This window comes from Panulirus ornatus, chromosome 50 (assembly GCF_036320965.1).
Source record: "Panulirus ornatus isolate Po-2019 chromosome 50, ASM3632096v1, whole genome shotgun sequence".
Taxonomy (NCBI): domain Eukaryota; kingdom Metazoa; phylum Arthropoda; class Malacostraca; order Decapoda; family Palinuridae; genus Panulirus; species Panulirus ornatus.
Window position 1 is genome coordinate 12,753,556 of NC_092273.1, and position 23,537 is coordinate 12,777,092.

The 23,537-nt window shown below is 45.5% G+C and overlaps 1 protein-coding gene across 8 annotated transcripts in view; it reads left to right on the forward strand.

Annotated features, from left to right (window-relative positions):
- The window catches only part of fus (epithelial splicing regulatory protein fusilli), a 308,026-nt gene that overhangs the window by 226,203 nt on the left and 58,286 nt on the right, over nucleotides 1-23,537 (forward strand). For 5 of the 8 annotated variants that reach the window (XR_011716420.1, XM_071691437.1, XM_071691440.1 and 2 more), the window contains 2 exons: nucleotides 2,950-3,125; nucleotides 16,033-16,145. Coding sequence is in view for 7 of the 8 variants with exons in the window: in XM_071691437.1 (XP_071547538.1) it covers nucleotides 2,950-3,125; nucleotides 16,033-16,145 (289 nt within the window). In the remaining variant the exon portion in view is untranslated. Of the gene's footprint in view, nucleotides 1-2,949; nucleotides 3,126-4,742; nucleotides 5,511-16,032; nucleotides 16,146-23,537 lie in introns of those variants that run through there. The other 3 variants (XM_071691438.1, XM_071691442.1, XM_071691443.1) reach the window with 3 other exon arrangements.

Here is a 23,537-nt window from a genome sequence, read left to right on the forward strand (position 1 = left end):
CGGAGGAGGAGGAGCAGGAGCAGGAGCAGCGTCGTCTCTGGCATCGAGCGTGCTGCGTTTTGTGTCAACATGGATCGGAGGGAGGCATAGAAAGGGCGCGTGAGCGTACATGTTTTGTAATCAAACCCTGAGGGGCCTTGCACACACCACACCCCCACCCTAACCAACCAAGCAACCTCCTCCTCCTCCTTCTTAGGTAGGCTGTTAACTTCTTTATTGTAGAGCGAGGCAAGGTGAAACGGAGAGACGCTGCCTGTCCATCCGTCTGTCTGTCTTGGTGTTGGAAGCGTCTCGTTTATCTGTGCAATTCTGTACGCGATCTGTCCGTGTACGAGGGTGCTTGTGTCTGTACGTCTGTGTCTTTTTATTCATGGCGTTTACCTGTCTGGCTGCATGACCTTCTGTCTCTTGCTGGCCCACGGCTTCATTTGCATGATTGTCAATGCCTGTCAGCGTCAGTTTCATGACCCGTCATAAAAAAAAAGGTCTGGTTATTCTTTGCATGTATGTCTTGGCATGTTGAATTGAATACCTCATGTCTTTCTGTCTGTTTGTATGTCTGTTTATACCTATTATTCTCATACCGCTTACTATCTCATCGTATATATATATATATATATATATATATATATATATATATATATATGGAGATTTGCATCTTTATTTTTACGTCTGTCTCTCTATAGTTCTTCATTTGTCTGCCAATAGTATAGTTAAACGAGTCCTCAACGTCTGCCTTGAGTGTATATGCTCTCTGCCTTCCTGTATGTGCTTCCTTCCCTCCTGTATGGTCTGCCAGCCTCCCCCCCCCCCCCTGTATGTGTCGTCTACGTTCATGTATATATGCCATCTGCGCCCCTTATGTGCTGTCCCCGTCCACAAACGCATCTTCTGCCTCCTTGTTGTATATCCCGTGTACCTCCCTTGTTCATGTTGTCGTCTTCCATCCTTTACGTGTGCTGGATTCCTCCCTGTATATACATACCTTGAGGGTAAAGCATCGAGGTGTTACCAATTCATCTTCACCCTAGTGGGCTTAATGAGTAAAATCATCCCATCCCAACCAGAGACGTTCATGGGGGTAAGGGGGGCGCCCCAGCGCTCGCCTCCCTCCCTGGGTGTTTATATACCCTGACGTGGAAGCATTCGCTCGCCTGTCACCTGGTTGGTCACGTATTCCAGCCTGGAGTATAAACAAACCCGTCTGTGAAGCCTGCAGGGCTGGCTGGCTGGCCGCCCGCCCGATGCTGCTGCTGCTGCTGCTGCTGCTGCTGCTGCTGCTGCCGCTGCTGCTGCTGCTGCTGCTCTTGTTTCTCTCCATTGCTGGTATTCGTGTCATCATTGAGGCTGGTGGTGGTCGCTGGTGCCTCTCAGATGGAGGTTCGGACTGTGTGTGTCACAAGTCTTTCAGCGAGAGTGTTACCCGTGTCTGTGTTTGGTATACTGGCTGGGGTTGTTGGGCCGAGGAGAGAGAGAGAGAGAGAGAGAGAGAGAGAGAGAGAGAGAGAGAGAGAGAGAGAGAGAGAGAGAGAGAGAGATTAATGGTCTTATCATCATGGTGAAACAAGAGATATAAGTCTGGTATTGGTCATAGGTCTACATTATTACAGGCACTAACCCGTGTATCAGTGATACCTTGATGTATGGTGCCTTTATGGTCAGCTTCGTGTGTGTTTGTGTGTGTGTGTGTGCTGAGCCCAGGCACTTCCTTCTCCATGTTCTGTTTTTCCCCTCAGTGCTGTTTTCTTTCCCATTGGCCGTTTTCTTTTTATGCTGTCTTGTATCCATTTATTTTCCCCGTTATATGTGTCATGTCTACTTTTACACACACACACACACACACACACACACACACACACACACACACACGATACCCATTTGTCGATCAGCCTCGAGGCGAAGATGAACACCTAGGTTGGTTGAGTGCCGTGCCCGGGACTCATATTTGGGCGGGCCCGTGCGTGAATCATGGTCAGGGACGCTTGACCATTACGCCATCTTTGCCCCTTGGTCCTTGTTATTCGTGTGTGTGTGTGTGTGTGTGTGTGTGTGTGTGTATGTATGTGTGTGTGTGTGTGTGTGTGTGTGTGTGTGTGTGTGTGTGTGTGTGTGTGTGTGTGTGTGTGTGTGTGTGTGTATGTATGTGTGTGTGTGTGTGTGTGTGTGTGTGTGTGTGTGTGTTCTGATATTCCTCCTTCGTGTGTTCTGCGTGTCGATATTCTCCCCATATCTGTTCCGTTTCTTGATTCTCTCCCCCATGTGAATTCTTTTTTTCTTTCATATTCTCCCCAGTATAGATTCTCCCCGTCTTCTCTTTTCCCGATATTCTCCCCATATGTGTTCTGCTTCTTGATATTCTCCCCATTGTGTGCTCTGTTTCCTGACATCTCCCCGTGTGATTTATCCTTATCGATATTCTCCCCAATATGAATTTATCTCCCAATATTCTTCCGTATGTATTTTGTTCCCCGATATTCTCCCCACGTGTGATCTGCTTCCTTTTATTCTCCCCACGTGTGATCGATCTGTTTCCTTGTATTCTCCCCATGAGTGTTGTTTAAATCTCCCCTGTGTGTGTGTGTGTGTTCTGTGTCTATATTCTTTCCGATTCCCCCTCCCCCCATATTCTCCCCATGTGTGTTTGTTTAGCAATATTCTCCCACGTGTGTCCTGTTTCATGACTTTCTCCCCATGTGATTCCTCTCCCATGATATTCTCCCCACGTGTGTTCTTCTCCCCGAAGATCTCTCATATATGTTTCTTCCCATATATCTTATGATGTCCCCTGATATCCACTGATACGCCTTATACTCCCTGAATACTCCTCCTCAACCTACATCTCATGATATTCGCCCGTGTTGTATTCTGCTTCCACACTCTCCCCTCGCGATCTTCTTCCCCCCGTGTCCATCTGACCCCGGTGTGTGTTGTTTCTCCTACCCACCACAGAGGCGGCGTGGCGCTGTGTCTGAGCCCGCAAGGCCGTCGGAACGGAGAGGCGCTTATCAGGTTCATTTCCCCGGAGCACCGCGACATGGCACTCAAACGGCACAAGCACCACATCGGCAACCGGTACATCGAAGTCTACAAGGCCACGGGCGAGGACTTCATCAATGTGGCCGGCGGTGAGTACGCTGGGCCTGCCAGTGGCCCTCCCCCCCTCGAGTGCTGGGACTTGACTCGCTCACCCTATAAAAAAAAAAAGGAGACTTAGCTAGCTAGGTTTGTTGATATAGGTGCATGAAATCTTTAAGGGGCTTTTTTTTTCTAGTATTATTTTCAGTATTAGGTGAGCACCCAGGATTTTACCTTGTAGGATGCTAGATTTAGGAATTAGGTGAGCACCCAGGATTTTACCTTGTAGGATGCCAGATTTAGGAATTAGGTGAGCACCCAGGATTTTTTTTACCTTGTAGGATGCCAGATGTGTTTACGTTATGCGGACTTTCAACCGAAGTGTGTTTGGTGGGGGACCGTTTTTTGTCAGCGGTTCTTCGCGAGTTCGATGTGGTTCTGGTGCCGAACTGCGGCTCAAGGGAAATGAGATCTCATGATTTTATGGACTTGCAATAACTGAAGTTTGTAGCTATATACTGGGTGTTTGAGATGGAGGTACTGTAATAACCTGAGGAGGAAAGATGATTCTGATTACAATTTTGTATTCATTAATAACTGTTTCGTAATATCAAGACAAACAATGTTAATCACCGTGAGGTGTCCCCCTGAAACTCAACCTCCCATTTTCTCTGTAGGATAGTTGGTCATCCATTTTCTTTGGAAATGACTACTGTATGGACAATCTTTGAAATTCCGTTTCCCATTTTATGTAAGAAAGTGAATGATTATTTTTGGCTAAAAAGAGAATCAGGTTACGTTTTGCTGATGTCCAGACAACGATTTCCCGATCGCGCAGTTAATCACATCTTTTCAAACGGGCACAATCGACCTTGCTTTGATTTTAATCGCACTTCGGTTGAAAGTCCATTTTGGTCATCTTTGTCCAGCAAGCATGATTGGCTTATATAACGTGAACTGTGGAAAAGTTGTTATAAAACGTAAAGAGAATGACTTTTATGAGAGTGGGAGGAGGTCTGCATTTCACCTGGTCCGGGCGCTGTTTCCACATTTTATCGCATGTGTGTGTGTGTGTGTGTGTGTGTGTGTGTGTGTGTGTGTGTGTGTGTTTGTGTGTGTCGTATTCAAGGAACTGGCGATGTTGACACACGAGCGCAAGACTTGGCATTAAATTCCCCACCAGTTCCTGCGAACCACACCACTTAATATCTTCCACATAGTTTGTGAACTTATACACTTAAATGTACCTGTGATCATTGAGTTACCCAGGCAGATAAATTCGTTTTTGAAACTCCGAATGAAAATGGAATGCTCGCGAGAGGGAGGGAGAGGAGAGGGGGGGCAACTGTATCTCCCTCTTCAAACCGAGTTATCAGATGTACTGTGCGAGATAAGTCGACCGACATTACATATGCCTGCTGGCTACTGGGAATCTCCAGCGGACCAACGCGATTGACTTCTGCCTAGGGCCGCCTGCCAACCAGACGTCGGTGGCGACACCGTCTTTAGACGAAATTTGGCGTCGACGAGAAATAACATGGAGGAGTGCGACTGGGAAAGGTTGGAGGGGGGCAGGTCGGATAATCCGGTGCCCCTCCTCGTGCCCGGCGATAAAGTAGATAACGGTGAGATAAAGGCACCAGGTAACGAACGCTCGTTGCCTCACCCAGCCTCGGGTGCCCCCTAGTGACTCCGCTGTCGTAGTGTGTGTGTGTGTCTTGTGTCCGTGTCTGTGTGGGTGGTGGGCTCCTCCTCATCACCTGCCCAGCTCCTGGTGTGTGTAGCAGCGTCCGCAGGAGCTTTCCTTCCCTCACTCAGCCAGCCAGAAACCCCCTCTCCCTGTTCCATCAGGGTCAAGCAGTGTTGGTGACAGACGGGAGAGACAATAGGGGTAATAGACGGGTGTAAACAGTGGTCGTGGTGGTTCTGACCGTCACAGGAGAGACATGACGTAACGGTGTGGCCATCCTGGGGTCACGTGGATACACTACTGACGGCGAAGAAGAAGAAGAGGGAAAATATAAAGGTGTTGGAAGTCCCTCCCTCTCCGTCTCTCTCTCTCTCAGGAGTAAAGCTATCTCGTGTAGTGCCACCCGGGAAAAAGAATCTCCACTTCCTCGTCTTGTATCTCATCAGTCTGATATTAAGCCAGCGTTGGCCTTCCCTCCGTAAGACCTACAGATAGGAGAACGTCCATAAGCGACCCGTTGGTAGAGCGAAAGATACACGTCGCCTGAAGGGATTCGTCCAGGCAGGAAGAGAAGCCATGTCGGAGAAGAGTCACCGAGGGCGTGGCGGTGGCAGCGGTGGTGGTGGAGTGCAACAGCAGCAGCAGCAGCTGCCGCCCATCCCCCCTGAGACCATGACTATGAATATCCACCTCAACATGCAGCACGCCGCCATGCAGCAGACGATGCGCATGATGAACGTCATTCGTGAGTAGTATCTTTGCCAGCCAGCCAGACGATGGCGTCAGGCATTGGCGGTAGACCGACCAACCAACCAAACGGCTTAGCCAGCCGGCTGGCAGGCCATGCACAACACCCTCCCGAAAGCACCACCACACCTCACCGACACCTGACGAAGAGCAGACAGACACGCTGTGATGATAGATGATCACTTGCATGATACGTGAAGAGCTGAGGCGACGTGTTGTGTAAGGCTGAGAGCTTTGGCCGAAGGACGTGTCTCGGTAGCGACTTGGTGGTTTGTTGGTGGTGGTGCTATCGGGAGATGTGGTGTGATGGGAATGGATAGGGCCATGTCCAAAGCTGATACATCCTCGCCGATAATGTACTGATGTCCACGGCTGCTTGTCATACTACATCGACTTTAGTTACCTATGTTTAGCGTAGCTGATAGAGTCATAGCACTAGATCTTTGTTATCACTAACCACCATTAGTATTTCTAGATTCCCTAGCATTTATGTATACTAGGAACATGTTACACATAGAGCATTCTACGGACACCAGGCCCGCTCATCACCAACAGGACCCCCTCCACCAATTCATTATGCTGTGTTTCCACACAAGAAGGAACTGTCTCTCGCCAAACTTGTGGCCCCATTATGTCACCAGACTCACTATACGTATCAGGCCCCCGCACTACATCGAGGCTCCTCAAGAACGCAAGACACACCTCTCTAAACCAGGCTCTCTTATCACACCAGACACTCCCCGCACAGGAGATCCCTTACTGCGCATCCTTGCGGTTCCACAAACCAAGCCACTTTACAGTTTTTAGACTTCCCAGACACACACACAGCTACCCCTGTGCCCCTCTCTATACTAATGATCACTTTTGATCGCGAGACCCCAGCATATACCTGGCCTTCTCCTTATTACCAATCCCTCTCCATACAGTGGCTTCCTTCATACACCACCAAACTCCCATTCATACACCCATCTGCCCGAATACTTCACACAACAGGTTTTCCGTCAGTCATCTGATGTGCCTTGATACTGGATCCAGGCCTTCATCCATACTCCAGTCTTCTCCATACATCAGTCCTCTCCATACATCAGTTCTCTTAATACACTAACCTCTTCCATACATCAGTCCTTTCCATACACTAGTCGTATACAACATACACCAGCACCTTCTAATTTCTTGTCCCCTCCATACACTTGTTCCTTGCATACATTTGTTCTGTCCATACACTTGTCCTCTCCATACACTACTGCTCTCTGTACACTAGTCTCTTTTCTAAACACTCGTGTCTTCTCCATGCACCAGTGTCCCCCCACCTCACAAAGAGCCACCTCCATACACCAGCGAGAGGAAATGTGTCTCAGATTATTTTATATCGAGAGAACACTTTTTTTTTTTTTCTAGAATTAGTTATTTTAGAATTACTGGAAGACGTACATTAAAGAATGACCCACTTGCCTAAGGTATAGAGACGAGGTGAATCTTCACCAAGACTGTATTGAAATGTCCTTGTGTGATAATTGTATCACGTCGCGGGTTAGGTTGAAAAGAATTTGTGTAATGCCACGATTGAATTATTTTTTGGGGGGTTTAGGATGATTCATGCAATACTATAGTAGTTTTGGGTGTCTGGTGAGGATGATGCAATATGTAGTTTATATACTTCCCACAGGCTTTGGTGGGTTATAAACTTTTAAGTAATTTCATTTGAACGTTTCTAAGCATTAGCTCTGGATTGTGGATGGGAGGCTGGAAGTAGATAAGCGGGGTGGAGGCTGGGGGGGCTAATGGTTAAGTCATTTGTAAATGTTAGTTTGATACACAGTTAACTTGAATTACGAACGGTTCGATGCCCTGTACTGGCTCAGTGACCGAGCATTGACTGATTGCTTTATACACGGGGGTGGTGCTAACTGGTGGTTTCATAAAGCCAACTAGGGAGATGGCCCCCCCCTCTTTGTAGTTTCAAAAGCGGACGTTACACGAAAAAAAAAAAAGAAAAACCCAACTCAGCGTCCATACTTTCCACCCCAGTTTTATTCGTGTATCACATTGTTTCATGAATTTATGAAGAAGGTTATTTGTGACGGAGGAGGAGGAGGAGGAGGAGGGGGAAGAGGAGAAGAAGGAGGGCACTGGCACTTAACTAGAGTGCCGTTATCTGTGGTATAATCAGGGACAAGTCGCCCTGATAAAGTCCGTGAGAATGTGGTCTACCTGTGGCTCCCTCGCCTCTCGTTCGAGGGAGAAGATGAGGGAGATGGAAAGAAAGAAAAGGTGGCTTGGTCGGTTGTGTTTCAATGGCATATTGAGCGTCTCCTTTGCATGAACTAGATGATGACGATGATGACGATGATGATAATGATGATGATAATGATGATTATGATGATGATGATGTCTGGATGCACCTAATTGTCAAGGATCCACATTTCTGGGATCCTTTCCCTCCGTCTTCACAAGGTTTATCTCCTGATGACGAACCCTCCGGCTCAGTATTCCTCAAAAAAAAAGAAAAAAAATAGTACTTACGTACACACACAGGGGGAAAAAAAGTATTATCCTGGATGAGTTCGATGAATTTCGAAATGATCAATACGACTCGTGTTGTCTCTGTCGGGTTTGGTGATTGTGAGACGGATTTCGTAATAAGTTATATAAGTTATGATTTATAACTTATTTCCATCGAAGTACGATGTCATTATACCATACATTAAAGGCAAAGGACATTAACTATCACGAGAATTTGATATTTTACAATATCATGAAAAGCAAGGCTTCCACTGTCAGGCCAGACTAAAGGATATTTTTCAAAATCCTTCGTCCTTGGTGTGATATAGTTTCGCACAAAAAGTGGTCAGATTTTTTTTTTTCTTTCGCTGTATGTATCTGTAGTTATGTTTGCCCCCACCCACACACTTACCCACGTCCCTTATGACATCTGGTAAACGTCTCCTTTTTGTGTAATTTCCTCGTTCTGTGTCATCCAGTCTTGTCATAGGTGGGTCGTAATGTAATTGACATCAGCGAAGATGTTTCAGACACTCTGGACGTCGGCAAAGACACTACCAATATTGCAACTCGCGAATCGCTCGTTTGCTTGGTCCCAGCTGACTATTGAGAGAGAGAGAGAGAGAGAGAGAGAGAGAGAGAGAGAGAGAGAGAGAGAGAGAGAGAGCATGTATATCAAGTGACGAACAGAAAAGAAACTTTGCACACTTAAGTGTGAACTGAAGGCTTCCAAAGAGCTGATCCAGGCCGCACACACACACACACACACACACACACACACACACACACACACACACATACACACACACACACACCCTACTCCGAGCTCGGGAGAGAGAGAGAGAGACATGTTGGGGGGAGACCATGTGACCGGCAGGAAGGACGGCATCACAAGATCATGGTCCCTATAAGATCTGTTTTTAATACTCAAACTTTTTTTTTTCATTTCTTTTATTTATCTATTCTTTTCTTAATTGATCGTTTATTTATTTTTTTTTGATTGATCGTTTACTTTATCGATAGTATGTGATTTCATCTCTTCTGTTCGGGCGCCTTAGAGGACCGGGAGAAACGTTGGCGACTTGTGACTACGATATCAAAAAAAAAAAAAAAACGTTGGCGACTGTGACTGCGATTTAAAAAAACGTTGCCGACTGTGACTGCGGTATCAAAAAAACGTTGCCGACTGTAACTACGGTATCAAAAAACGTTGCAGACTGTGACTACGGTATCGAAAAACGTTGGCGACTGTGACTACGGTATCAAAAAACGTTGCAGACTGTGACTACGGTATCAAAAAACGTTGCCGACTGTGACTGCGATTAAAAAAAACGTTGACGACTGTGACTACAGTATCAGAAGACGTTCCTGACTATGACTACGGTATCAAAAAACGTTGCCGGCTGTGACTACAGTATCAAAAAACGTTGACGACTGTGACCACGGTATCAAGAAACGTTGGCGACTGTGACTACGGTATCAAAAAAACGTTGCCGACTGTGACTGCGATTAAAAAAAAAACCAGTTGACGGTTGTGATTTCAGCGCAGGAAAACGTTGATGGCTGTTGATTGGAGCTTCAGAAAACGTTGACGTCTGTCAAATCTCGACCTGCCTTGGCTACGATCGTGTTTTCAACGTACGTAGGTGGCTGGCGTTGATCTGAAAACGTTCTCAAGACTCGAACGTTTTCTTTCAGCTGGGACGACTGTGAAGCAATATGATGACGATTCTGTGTTGTCTAAAACTGACGAATTAATGACACACTGTAGCTTGGTGGAACCATCGTTATTTCCTTTATTATTATTATTATTATTATTATTATTATTATTATTATTATTATTATTATTATTTTTCTTTCAAACTATTCGCCATTTCCCGCGTTAGCGAGGTAGCGTTAAGAACAGAGGACTGGGCCTTTGAGGGAATATCCTCACCTGGCCCCCTTCTCTGTTCTTTCTTTTGGAAAATTAAAAAAAAAAAAAAAACGGGAGGATTTCCAGCCCCCCGCTCCCTCCCCTTTTAGTCGCCTTCTACGACACGCAGGGAATACGTGGGAAGTATTCTTTCTCCCCTATCCCCAGGGATATTATTATTATTATTATTATTATTATTATTATTATTATTATTATTATTATTATTATTATCATTGTTATTATTAACGTAGGCGCTTTTGACAAGTGATGGTTTTAAACGTGTTTATGACGATGGTGTGAGAAACGTTCGCGTCAAAGGAAGATGGATGTTCGAAACGTTGACACTAGTGATGACGTTTGAACGTTTTTTGCCCATGCCACTGGTGTCCGGAGGAACGTTGACTGGCGACGAAAACGACGTCTGAAGCCTTAGTAGTTACGACCGAGATATAGAAAATGTGTAGCCCGTCACCAACTTGAGCCCACCTTTACGATATATTTTTTTTTTCTTTTTGGTGATATGTAGACACAACACTCGAGACGAGACGAAAATTAAAAGATAGTTCTGAAAAGATATATATATATATATATATATATATATATATATATATATATATATATATATATATATATATATATATATATATATATATATGTTTAAAGATGAAACTGCCGATAACACAGATAACGAGAAGGTTGAGGAGGGGAAGGGGGGGGGGGAGATAACAGCACGGAGATGGCCTTGTGGGGGAGGCCCCTGGGAGGTGGCGCGGCGAGGCTGAAAACCGACCGGACTGTGGCCTCCGCTCGGACGACCAAGTGGCTCCACAGAACTTGTTGCCCTGACTAGTTAAGAACACCCTGCTGGGTTTTTTTTTCCACACACACACACACACACACACACACACACACACACACACACACACACACACACACACACACACAGCCCTTGTCCTCCTCCTCCTCCTCCTCCTCACCATCACCAAGTTGCAAATTGTCGATTACTTGTCGAAAGTACCAGAGGTAATGCCATTCACGAGTACGGGGAGGAATGGAGAGTGAATTCCTGAAGGGAAACCACCCGTTCTTGATTGTCTATTGAGAGCTCAGGCTTGTGGGGCTGTGCGAGACTCGGTGTTTGAGAGGGGCGTCTGGGGGATGTGGAAGACTCGGTGTTTGAGGGGCGTCTGGGGGATGTGAGACTCGGTGTTTGAGCGGCGTCTGGGGGATGTGAGACTCGGTGTTTGAGAGGGGCGTCTGGGGGATGCGAGACTCGGTGTTTGAGAGGGGCGTCTGGGGGTTGTGAGACTCGGTGTTTGAGAGGGGCGTCTGGGGGATGTGAGACTCGGTGCTTGAAGGGCGTCTGGGGGATGTGAGACCAGGTGTTTGAGAGGGGCGTCTGGGGGATGTGAGACTCGGTGTTTGAGGGGCGTCTGGGGGATGTGGAAGACTCGGTGTTTGAGGGGCGTCTGGGGGGATGTGAGACTCGGTGTTTGAGGGGCGTCCGGGGGATGTGAGACTCGGTGTTTGAGGGGCGTCCGGGGGATGTGAGACTCGGTGTTTGAAAGGGGCGTCTGGAGGTGTGTAAGACTCGGTGTTTGAGGGGCGTCTGGGGGGATGTGGAAGACTCGGTGTTTGAGGGGCGTCCGGGGGATGTGAGACTCGGTGTTTGAAAGGGGCGTCTGGAGGTGTGTAAGACTCGGTGTTTGAGGGGCGTCTGGGGGATCTGAGACTCGGTGTTTGAGGGGCGTCTGGGGGATGTGGAAGACTCGGTGTTTGAGGGGCGTCTGGGGGATGTGGAAGACTCGGTGTTTGAGGGGCGTCTGGGGGGATGTGAGACTCGGTGTTTAAGGGGCGTCTGGGGGATATGAGACTCGGTGTTTGAGAGGGGCGTCTGGGGGATGTGAGACTCGGTGTTTGAGGGGCGTCTGGGGGATGTGAGACTCGGTGTTTGAGAGGCGTCTGGGGGATGTGAGACTCGGTGTTTGAGCGGCTTTTGGGGGATGTGAGACTCGGTGTTTGAGGGGCGTCTGGGGGATGTGGAAGACTCGGTGTTTGAGGAGCGTCTGGGGGATGTGAGACTCGGTGTTTGAGCGGCTTTTGGGGGATGTGAGACTCGGTGTTTGAGGGGCGTCTGGGGGATGTGAGACTCGGTGTTTGAGAGGGGCGTCTGGGGGATGTGGAAGACTCGGTGTTTGAGGAGCGTCTTCGGGATGTGAGACTCGGTGTTTGAGGGGCGTCTGGGGGATGTGAGACTCGATGCTTGAAGGGCGTCTGGGGGATGTGAGACTAGGTGTTTGAGAGGGGCGTCTGGGGGATGTGAGACTCGGTGTTTGAGGGGCGTCTGGGGGATGTGGAAGACTCGGTGTTTGGGGGGCGTCTGGGGGATGTGAGACTCGGTGTTTGAGGGGCGTCTGGGGGATGTGGAAGACTCGGTGTTTGAGGGGCGTCTGGGGGGATGTGAAAGACTCGGTGTTTGAGGGGCGTCCGGGGGATGTGAGACTCGGTGTTTAAGGGGCGTCTGGGGATATGAGACTCGGTGTTTGAGAGGGGCGTCTGGGGGATGTGGAAGACTCTGTGTTTGAGGGGCGTCTGGGGGATGTGGAAGACTCGGTGTTTGAGGGGCGTCTGGGGGATGTGAGACTCGGTGTTTGAGGGGCGTCTGGGGGATGTGAAAGACTTGGTGTTTGAGGGGCGTCTGGGGGATGAGATTCAGTGTTTGAGGGGTGGGCGTGTGTTAGTTATGGATCAGAGGCGTTCCTGGTCTGTACGGTATAGCGACGGGTTGGATCGCCATACGCATCATCAGTGACACTGCTGACGTTTGTGTGGTTTATACCACTCATATATACGTGATGATGTCTGAGGTGATTCACAAGTATACCACCGTTCTTCCTTTCTACACATCTACTGAGGTGTTGCCTCAATTATTGGGCGTTGAATGACGCGCGCGGCAACAAGTATGGGAGGGGGTCCCTCTTGTCAAACTCTCTCTCTCTCTCTCTCTCTCTCTCTCTCTCTCTCTCTCTCTCTCTCTCTCTCTCTCTCTCTCTCTCTCTCTTTGAGGTCATTAGGGATCAATAAGTATATGGCGTAATTCAGGCGATGTTATTAGCCTCCTGTGGGATCGTACACAATAACTCACCCCCGTTGACTTCCATGGAGGAGAATGACAGTGTGGTAAACAGCTTTGGGTTATGATTGGACACGTTGTGGACCGTGTTGACCTTGATCCTCCATTGTAGAATGGAAAGTGCAGTGAGCGCATCAATGTAATCGACAAATCTGTGTCGGAATGTTCAGAAATTTTGAGATGGCGATGGTTTGGTAGGCTGGTGGGGATGCGGTATGCTCCACTTTCCGATAAAGCTGTTGAGACACCTCGTCCGGCAAGTAGCCAGCAGACCGACCACACTCCTCCTCCTCCTCCTCCTCCCTTGCCGTGGTGCAGCTGTCTGTAAAGTTGGTCGACTTTGGTGACGACCTTGGGTTGTCGGGCGTTCGTCTTGCCTTCCCTTAGGCATGGGCGGCCCCCAGGACCATTGCTCTCTTACAGCAGACGCGCACTGGTGCTGCTGCCGCTACTACTACTACTACTACTACTGCTTGCTGCTGACGATGACGCCGCTGGTCCAGAGGGACTAATTTTGAAGCCGTGGTGAGGTTTGGTTGACACTAGTCATCTTCCAGCTCCTCTGCCACATAAGCGACGCTAGTACAATCCGTGGCTTCACGATGGTCGCTGACGAGTCTGTTCCTCTCACGGCTGCTTGTAGAGGGCCTTGTAGGAGATGTTTACCTTGTGATTTTTTTTTTCGTTTTATATTCGTATATTGTCAAAGATCACACGCCATTTATACCTCGTTTCCCCTGACGTTTTATGACTGTATATGTCTTCTATTTTTTTTAGTTTTCCTTTTTTTGCAAACATTGTCATTTCTGCTTCACCTTCGCTACGCCCTCCTCTTCACTACGCCCTCATCTTCACTACACCCTCGACACTACCTGTATTCAACCTTAGCTTTGCGTGTGAGGCTGGAGGCCCGCCACACAAAACACAGTGATGATGTGTTTGATCCTAACCCCATAAAGGATTAGGTCAAATGCGCCTTCACTATGTTTCAGGATGAACACGCGTTGTTTGTTGGATATAATTGGAAATAAGATATGACAAACTGTCTTTTCATCCATCTGAGGGAGATGTAGTTAGAAAATAATCATTTATGTATATTTTTTCATTTTTCTTTGTAGTTCTAGAACTTGAGAATGATGTATTAGGCAGTAACAAACGACAAACATCATGGATTATATCTTCTTTTTTTCTATTTTTCTTTCCTTTTTTTTTCTAACTCGTGTCTGTCAGTACATAAGGCAGCGCAGGTGCCTCTGACTTCGACCATTATAATTTTGGTCTTCTCCTCTTGATCTCCCATCAAGGAGTCACTCCTGAGGGATACATACGCAGGGCCAGTGAGGGCTTTTGAGGGAAGTAGGTCCGGGAGAGGGGGTTATCTCTGATGTGGTCTCCACGGAGCAAAATGGTCTCTTGTTGCTTAGAATTAGAAAAAAAAAGAAAAAACCCGTCAGAAAAAAAAAAGGAGTCAGTGCTAACAGATCAGACTGAATCAAAACTTTTCAAAAAACGATTAGAATCAAAACTTTTCAAAAAACGATTAGAATCAAAACTTTTCAAAAAACGATTAGAATCAAAACTTTTCAAAAAAATGATTAGAATCAAAACTTTTCAAAAAACGATTAGAATCAAAACTTTTCAAAAAACGATTAGAATCAAAACTTTTCAAAAAAACGATTAATGAATGATCATATAACAAAGTTCCTAATTCGGACCCCCGTAACTTAACATTTTGGGATACTGTCACAATCAACCTATTTCTGTTCGTCCGTCAATTCAGTTTTCACAGGATAACTGCAAAACCAAGTGTCCGATTCGGTCAAAAGCATTTTTTGAGAGGAAGACAAAGGCCTTTAAAGATTAAGGTCACCACTGCACTTTTTTAAGTCGAGTCCTGGAGATGGCTTCCCGCGCATTGAGACAAGTTGAACCTCAAGGTTGGATTTCATGTAACATTTAGCGCAAAATATTTGTTTACCTTGAGACAAGAAAAGTCCCTGTACTCATTTTGAAGTTAAAAAGGTTAAGATCGCAGTGCGGCTTAAGATAAAAGAAAGATAAAAGATAATAACTCAATAAATTGGGATGGAAATGATGATGGATATCCATCGCTGAAATTTTGAATTTGGTGCCGAATTTGATTTCTAATATGGCCGCCACAATCCGTCATTGGCGCCGATTGGGTTGAAATTAGAGTTCATTTCTCTTTGTCAGAGACAACTATACCAACTGATTGGAAGGTTATTATTAAGCTAAGTGATTTGGAAAGTTACCGCTTTGCTAACTGATTGGAAAGGTTATTAGGAGTATCTTTTACCTTTATATATATGGCCATCACAGACCATCATTCGATCTGATAACAAAATAAAGAAAATCTAGTCAGAAACGCCTTCTTCTTTCGTGTTTCCTTCACGGTTTGATCTCCTCAGAAACTGTGTTTTAAGAAGTAGGTGAGCGACACGATGCAGGCTCGCCTCAGCCTCTGGTGTCTGTAATCTAAGCTATTATCATCCGTGCTCCTCGACCAACGTGTGCATTTATCGTTTGTTGACTAGCCCCGTGTTCCACAACAATTTATCAACCCAAAAGTTCTTTTATTTTCTGTGTGTGTGTGTGTGTGTGTGTGTGTGTGTGTGTGTGTGTGTGTGTGTGTGTGTATTATACAGACCAAAGTAGAATTGTAGGGATGATTTTATACAAAGTTTTATTGTTAAGGAATAGGATTATTTGTGATGAACTTTTTTTTTTAAGTTTAAGAGAAGAATCCAATGCCATAATATTGAAGGTAGAATTAAATATGTATGTTAGGCAGTTTCCTTTTTTTTTTTCTCTCTCTCTCTCTCTCTTAGGGTTGGCCAAGCTTATGTCAAGTCCCGGTTCTTTTTTTATATTTACCTGTACGCAACAAACTGTGTCACGTGTGTGTTTTCGAATAGTTCAGCTCTCCTAGAGTGAGCTGTTCTAACATAGAGTGGTTCTCTTTCCTAGGTAGCAACAACGAAGCGCAGGCCTTCCTCTCCAGGGGAGGCCAGGTGATCATCAGAATGCGCGGACTTCCCTACGACTGCACGCCCAAGCAAGTGGTGAGTGTGGCCCGCGCGTTGACTCCTCCTCCTCCTCGCCCTTCCCTCTCCTCTCTCTCTCCTCTCCTCCTCCCGTGGATGGTGAGGGGGACGACAAACACCACCTCCACCCACGGGTGGACATGACCGGGTGATCTGTCTGTATACCCGTACGACAGGGAGGTTACCTGGACTACGACTGTCTCTCGTGTGTTGTTGATGGACGAGACTTCTCTTCTTTTTGTTTTTTAGGCTTAGAATTCACGTATATTTGAGAATCCCGAGTGGAGCAGCGGTTGTAAGTGACGCCCCCCCATCTTCTGTTGTGTTGATGATGTTAACCCCCCCCCCCCCCCCCCCCCACACACACACACACACACACACACACACACACACACACACACCTAGCCTTCACCGGAGTTCCTCTCGCTTCTCTTGTTTCGCGACAGGGTCTGCCAGAAGCTGTGATCGTCTCCGACGGGCGGCTAGAAACACTGAGGACGGAACCACTTTTGAGACATTGATCTTAAAAAGACTGGCCAATCCTAGGCAGTAGTCATTTCCCACGTATTGACCCACTGAGAGCATTAGCAGGTGAAGAAATTCCAAGAGATATTTGTCGAATTGACATGATTGTTTTCGAACAGACATTACATAAAGGCGAGACTCGGAGGGGGCCTTGTGGGGGTTCTAAGCTCCCCGGTTCTTGGTAAGATAAGGTTTGTCAGATTGACTAGTTACACCTCACAGTTTCCGTTTTACTCCTGTTGGACTTCATTATAACCCCGACATGTAAACCGTCCTCCGTGGCTCCTTGCATAGTGGTTCCAGCACCACATCAGGAACGCTCAGTGTCTGGTGAATGCGCATCTAAATGTGACCGCCTCTTGCAGGCACCCTCTTGGAAGTCTTAGATTCTGAATACGTGCCTTAATATATTGCCTTGAAATCCAGTCAGATGCACATGCAGTTAACCTTCAATTTGTGCATCATGTCCTCATAATTGTAAGTAAAAAAAAATCATTTACCCTGTAATGCATACACTGTTCCCTTTAGGCCAGCTGAGCTCATGGACGCAAGTGTGTATTTCACAAACTTAGCTGTGCGACAGAAACCACAGAGGCGTCGTCGTGCATTTGTTAACGTTAAAGAGATGGGAATGGAGAATCATCAGAGGCGAGTGATGTGATGGCTGTCATGTGGTTTTATCAGCGGGAGATAATGAATGATAAAGACCAGTTGTACCTTGCCTGGTCAGCACCGGGAGGCCTCTTATATTGGTGGACCGTACCTGGACGTCCACCAGTAGGAGGGAGGGAAGACCCTCAGCTTCTTCAGCAGGTAGCCTAGTTCGAGGCTAATAACTTGGTTGTCCTGTCGACTATTACCTGGGGGTCATTAAGACCATCAGCATCCTTACAACCACTATTTGTTTCTAGTTCATAATTGCCCCCCTGGAATACCTATCTAAGAAAGGGTCCTGGTGTTTCCCAGGCTATACCTTCCAGAAGCTCCTGCTGCCTTAGGCTGCTACATATTTCCAGTAGGTAGGAGATGGTTCACTCCTTTGGAGCGAGAAACCCATTGACGTCTATGTATTCCCATTGACGCAGTCTCACTAGAGGCGGGTTTTTTTTTTATGCTCGGTGTGACCCCCATGCAGGTGGAGTCGTGTGGGACAGGTGTGAATGCCTCCTGCAGGTGTTCAGAGGTAAATCTAAAAAAAAAAAACCATATTTACTAACGCTGCACATGTGTGGCCCTTGACCCATAGCTCTCCCGTTGCCTCTTCAGGAATAGACGTGCGTAGAATAGAAGTAAATAAAGAACGGTATATTGAATTAAGGCATCCATTTGGCTGAGATGTACAGTTGAGACATGGCAGGACTATTTGGGGGTCGTAAATGTAACTAAGTGATCGGAAAAGAGCCTGAAGATCAAATTGGTTATGAAATTGTATGTATCTATGTATGTTTGTGGATGGCTTGCTCATGATGGCTTGCTCATTGTTAAGCGCCTGTCGTAAAGGTCTGAAATTTTAAAGGTTTAAGTGCTACAGTATGTTTTTTTTTCTGAAGTTGTGATGAATACGTACATACTCCACACTCAACAAACGAGAATCTGTGGAAATTAAGACAGATAAGATCAGACCGGATGACTGTACTCTAAACTGATTTAAACTCTGTTATGTCAGTTTCAAATGTGTGCTGTTGCTGTATTGTGACGGCGGTTCTGTCAGTGTTCAAATGTTTGCTGTGTTTTGAGGGGAAAATAGGCAGTTTTGAAGGTAGTAAACAACAGGTATACCTCACGTCTGACGTAACGTACCGTAAGCACACCTTTACGTAAGAGATGACAGATAAGATTCATGTAAGAATTGTAATGATTCTGCTGGTTAGCACCGGTGAATACTATCATATTTTGACCTTTTTTTTAAAAGCAATATCTCGTTTAAACGTTGCGTCTGCTTGTGTTATCTCGTTTAAACCTTGTGCCTGCTTGTGTTATCTCGTTTAAACGTTGCGTCTGCTTGTGTTATCTCGTTTAAACCTTGTGTCTGCTTGTGTTATCTCGTTTAAACCTTGTGTCTGCTTGTGTTATCTCGTTTAAACCTTGTGTCTGCTTGTGTTATCTCGTTTAAACCTTGTGTCTGCTTGTGTTATCTCGTTTAAACCTTGTCTCTGCTTGTGTTATCTTGTTTAAACCTTGTGTCTACTTATGCTATCTCGTTTGAACCTTGTGTCTGCTTGTGTTATCTCGTTTAAACCTTGTGTCTGCTTGTGTTATCTCGTTTAAACCTTGTGTCTGCTTTTGTTATCTCGTTTAAACCTTGTGTCTGCTTGTGTTATCTCGTTTAAACCTTGTGTCTGCTTGTGTTATCTTGTTTAAACCTTGTGTCTACTTGTGCTAACTCGTTTAAATCTTGTGTCTGCTTGTGTTATCTCGTTTAAACGTTGTGTCTGCTTGTGCTATCTCGTTTAAACCTTGTGTCTGCTTGTGTTATCTCGTTTAAACCTTGTGTCTGTTTGTGTTACCTCGTTTAGACCTCTTGTCTGCTTGTGGTATCTCGTTTAAACCTTGTGTCTGCTTGTGTTATCTCGTTTAAACCTTGTGTCTGCTTGTGTTATCTCGTTTAAACCTTGTGTCTACTTGTGCTATCTCGTTTAAACCTTGTGTCTGCTTGTGTTATCTCGTTTAAACCTTGTGTCTGCTTGTGTTATCTCGTTTAAACCTTGTGTATGCTTGTGTTATCTCGTTTAAACCTTGTGTCTGCTTGTGTTAGTTGTTGACAAGCAAACATTCGCATGTGTGTGTGTGTGTGTGTGTGTGTGTGTGTGTGTGTGTGTGTGTGTGTGTGTGTGTGACGCAGTGTTACGTTGCTTATGTACATATACAGTTAGTTATGCTTACTGATGAGCCGTTTGGATTCTGTTGTTGATTTTGTTTCTTCAGACCTTCACGTCTCCATATGTCTCCATGTTTCGTCACGTGTGTGTATTTGTACATGTTCTTCCGTCTGTCTGTCTGCTGTCTGTCTCTGGGGTGATGGTTATATATATATATATATATATATATATATATATATATATATATATATATATATATATATATATATATATATATCCCTGGGGATAGGGGAATATATATATATATATATATATATATATATATATATATATATATATATATATATATATATATAAAGAGACAGAGCAGCACGATGCCTTCTGCTGTGCTGAACGTATAGAGGAGGTTATCTCGGCTGGAATGGAGTCTGAACATCTATTCTTCTACCGAAACTTTATACACAGAATCATGGTTTCGGTAACGTTTGCTTTGATACCTGTCGCATCAAGGACAAAGATTATTAGGCCATGAAATTCTTCTTGTCTCCTGTATCTCGATGCACCTTCTATTTTGCTTACAATCATTGCAAAGCAGTACATAAAATCGTGTAGATTTGGCGCCGAACCTCCAGAAACCTCAATCCTTCCTTCTATATTGCAACCTAATCAGTCATTAGCAAAGTCTCGTACTAATAAAGCCTCTCCATTTCGTTCATTTTTTCCTCTAACTCTACGTGACTCTGTATTTAATCCTCCTCCCCAGCCATGGCCCACTGAATCCGTACCTAATTCCCTATTTTCCTCGTGCAGGATCTTCCATGTACTCTCCCACCTCTCCTCGCCTTCATAAAGGGGAGGAGGAGATGCCTCTGGACTCGATGTTGTCCATACCTGTGCATTACATCTTGTCTTAAGGAATCGAAACCTTCCCTTCTCAGACGCTCGCCTTGGCGCATCACATCCACCAACTTCCATTCCTCCTTTCTCCACCAGAGTTTGAGTAAAGAAAGGTCTTCGTAACCCTCACTTTTCCCCCTTGTTTCAGACCACCAACACGCCTTTTGCCGTGCACGGTCCGTTGGTGATCATTTACTTTTGATATTCACCTCAGATCATATGTCATCAACCCGCCCTTAAGGTGAGACTGAATTGGTTGCACTGACTGAGTCACCACCTCCCCGCCCCAACCGTGACTCGAATCCGGGGCCATTTAGTTTGTGTCATTACCTATCCGTTCACGTATCTGTCCGGTATGGTGAAGGGAGTTCTGCAGACTCTCGTGAGGCCCCCATCTCATCAACTGTCTTCGCTGTCAGAAGACACTGCACAAGTTTCGTATGCTGTCGGAATTCATCCACCACACTTATTCCAATCGTCTTCCGCACTCGGTTCCACTCGTCTGCCACACTTATACTTTAGAACTACTTCTCAGAATTGTTTCTAACAAGTACCTCAATGTCTTGTTTTGGCCCCTGGTTGTTGTTTTCTACCTCTGCATCCATGAAGAGGTAATTGTTCCGCGTTGGCATCGCCCATCTGGTTTTAAAAACTTAAAAGGTTGTGATTCACGTCACCCCTCACCTTCTGCCCTCCGTGTTGAACAGACTCGTAACCTTTACCCTCCCGCTGTAAGTCAGCTCACTTATTTCTCGTCCACACCGTCTTTGCTGCTGCCGTCGTCCGGACCTTCCCTGTTCATTTGTCCCTTGTGCTTCTCTGTCTGTTTCCTCCGTTTAGACGTTATCAGACGCATGTCGGACCAACTGTGTTGTTTAAGTTCCAATGCAAGTTGATGGGATCCTTGTATACTCTCTTCTCACCTACCTCTCCTCCTACACCCCAACTGCCACAAACCCCGATGACCATGGCATGAACCTTAAATATATTCAGACATGAGTCGAGTCCTCTGGTGAGTCATTTACGTATATGAAAGAAAGCAGTAGGGGCCCAGGATCGAACCGTGCGGAACACCACTGGTAAACAACCCCGTCTCCCCCCCAAAGTCCACTTCGAGAAGGCTCCTCTGGCGTACGTCGTCCTCTGTTCCTTCTTTTGACTTGAAAAGTGATTTTTTTTATCCTCTCCATCGAAGGAATCTTCATATTCCTGCTTAGGGATACAGATCCTTTCACGTAGTCCAGATACACACAGGTCACAGATCCTTCTCTTGTATGTATGTATGTATGTATGTATGTGTGTGTGTGTGTGTGTGTGTGTGTGTGTGTGTGTGTACCAAGACCGGTAGCCATAATCGATGTTCAAAAACACTTGTGGCGGTGACCCCCAGCTGATAGCCGTGAGGCCTGAAACTGCTAGCCTTCACCTTTAGCCTATACCTACGTACGTACGTGTGTGTACACGGGACACCACGGACCCTGCCATCAAAAACGACCCATTTTCTACGTTGCGCAGGTTATGTATTTAGTCGATTACTGAAAACGGGAATGACGGACGGAACACTTAAAAAAAAAAAAAAGAAGCTCTAAAAGAATGAGTTACAGAAGGTTTTGTGGCTTTATTAATGCCACGAATACTTGTCAACAAACTTAATGGAAGTGTTTTAGGAGTGGGTTTCTGAGTAGAACCTCCCATGCAACAGCATTCAGTTGTATTTCTTCAGACTGTTGTATTTCAGACTGTTTAATGTATTCCTCTGTATCTCGGGGTCTTTCTCCATATATTGTTCCTCAACATCGCCATCTTGCCAACCCTTCTGAAGTCTTAGTTTCCGTCTGAATAAATTTCGTCGAAGTGTTTCGCCTTCCATCTTCCTAGGGCTTTGCACTTGGTGCCCCCGAAAGAATATATAAAGAAAACGAGAGGTCAAGGGGGTAAAAATGCTGCAGAGAATAAATGCATGACGTTACTGTGATTGAATTTTAATAAAAATCTAACATTAGCTCCGATGAATCTTAAGTGGTTATTGGTGGAGGTTAGTATCCCGTTTTCTTTTAGTGTATCATCACATCAGCCACGGGCATAGTCTCCGTTACGTAGAAAACGGATGGCGGGATGGCCCACATCATTACTTACTTTATAGATTACCAAGTGTTTAATTTGGAGATGTGAAGTCTGATAAACTTAAGAGAACACTAAAGGCACTTAAACGTGTATGTATACACGCAGTTATGCATGATGCGTGTGCATTAAACGTGTATGTATACACGCAGTTATGCATAGTGCGTGTGCATTCTTTCATAAGAGAGAGAGAGAGAGAGAGAGAGAGAGAGAGAGAGAGAGAGAGAGAGAGAGAGAGAAGAGGTGAACCGCTGTATATGTATAAAGTGTTTCATGGGCAACACCAAGTCAGTGATTATGTTTATACAGCGTTTGTGTTATTGTGTGGTTGACGGATATTATCCATAGTAGACTGTGCATATTTTGTTCTTCAGCTGTGAATATTTGATGATAATATTTTCTTCCATTGTCTGTCGATATTTGATGCTTTTATATGTTTTTTAGTGTTATATATTTTCCTCTTTGATTGATGATAGATTATCAATTGTGCATATCCCTTTTCCTTCTGATCTTTTCCACTCGTCTTTCTCCAACTTCAGCCAGAAATACACAAGACCAGATCTTTAATAGAGAAAATGCGATCTAATTCTATTCTAGAATGCATCCAGGTCGGTCATGCAAGTGTCCCCTCTCTGCTTTAAAAGGAAGAAATAGATGCAAAAAAAGAAGAAGGCTGAAGATTCCAAATTTCAAAATGTTAAAGGCATGAGGGATATCAAAGCAGGTTCAGCAGCCAATCGCCTTTGGTACATACATAAACATCGAGTGTGTCCACAGCTCACTCTGTCCTGGTGCACCAGCGCCCCTTCTCTAAACCATAAACGTACGGTTAGTCAGAATCCAAGTTTGACCAACCTGTTGGACATCATTTAATCTCATCCTGTTGAACGCCAGCCTGATACTACGTTACATAAATCCTCACAAATTTTCTCAGAACTGCTAGAATTATCATCATCATCTTAAGGCTTTATAAAAAGTTGAGCCCCCCCTCACCACACCACGACCCGCACCCCAACAGACCCATCTCTGCTCGAACATTAAGGGAGAA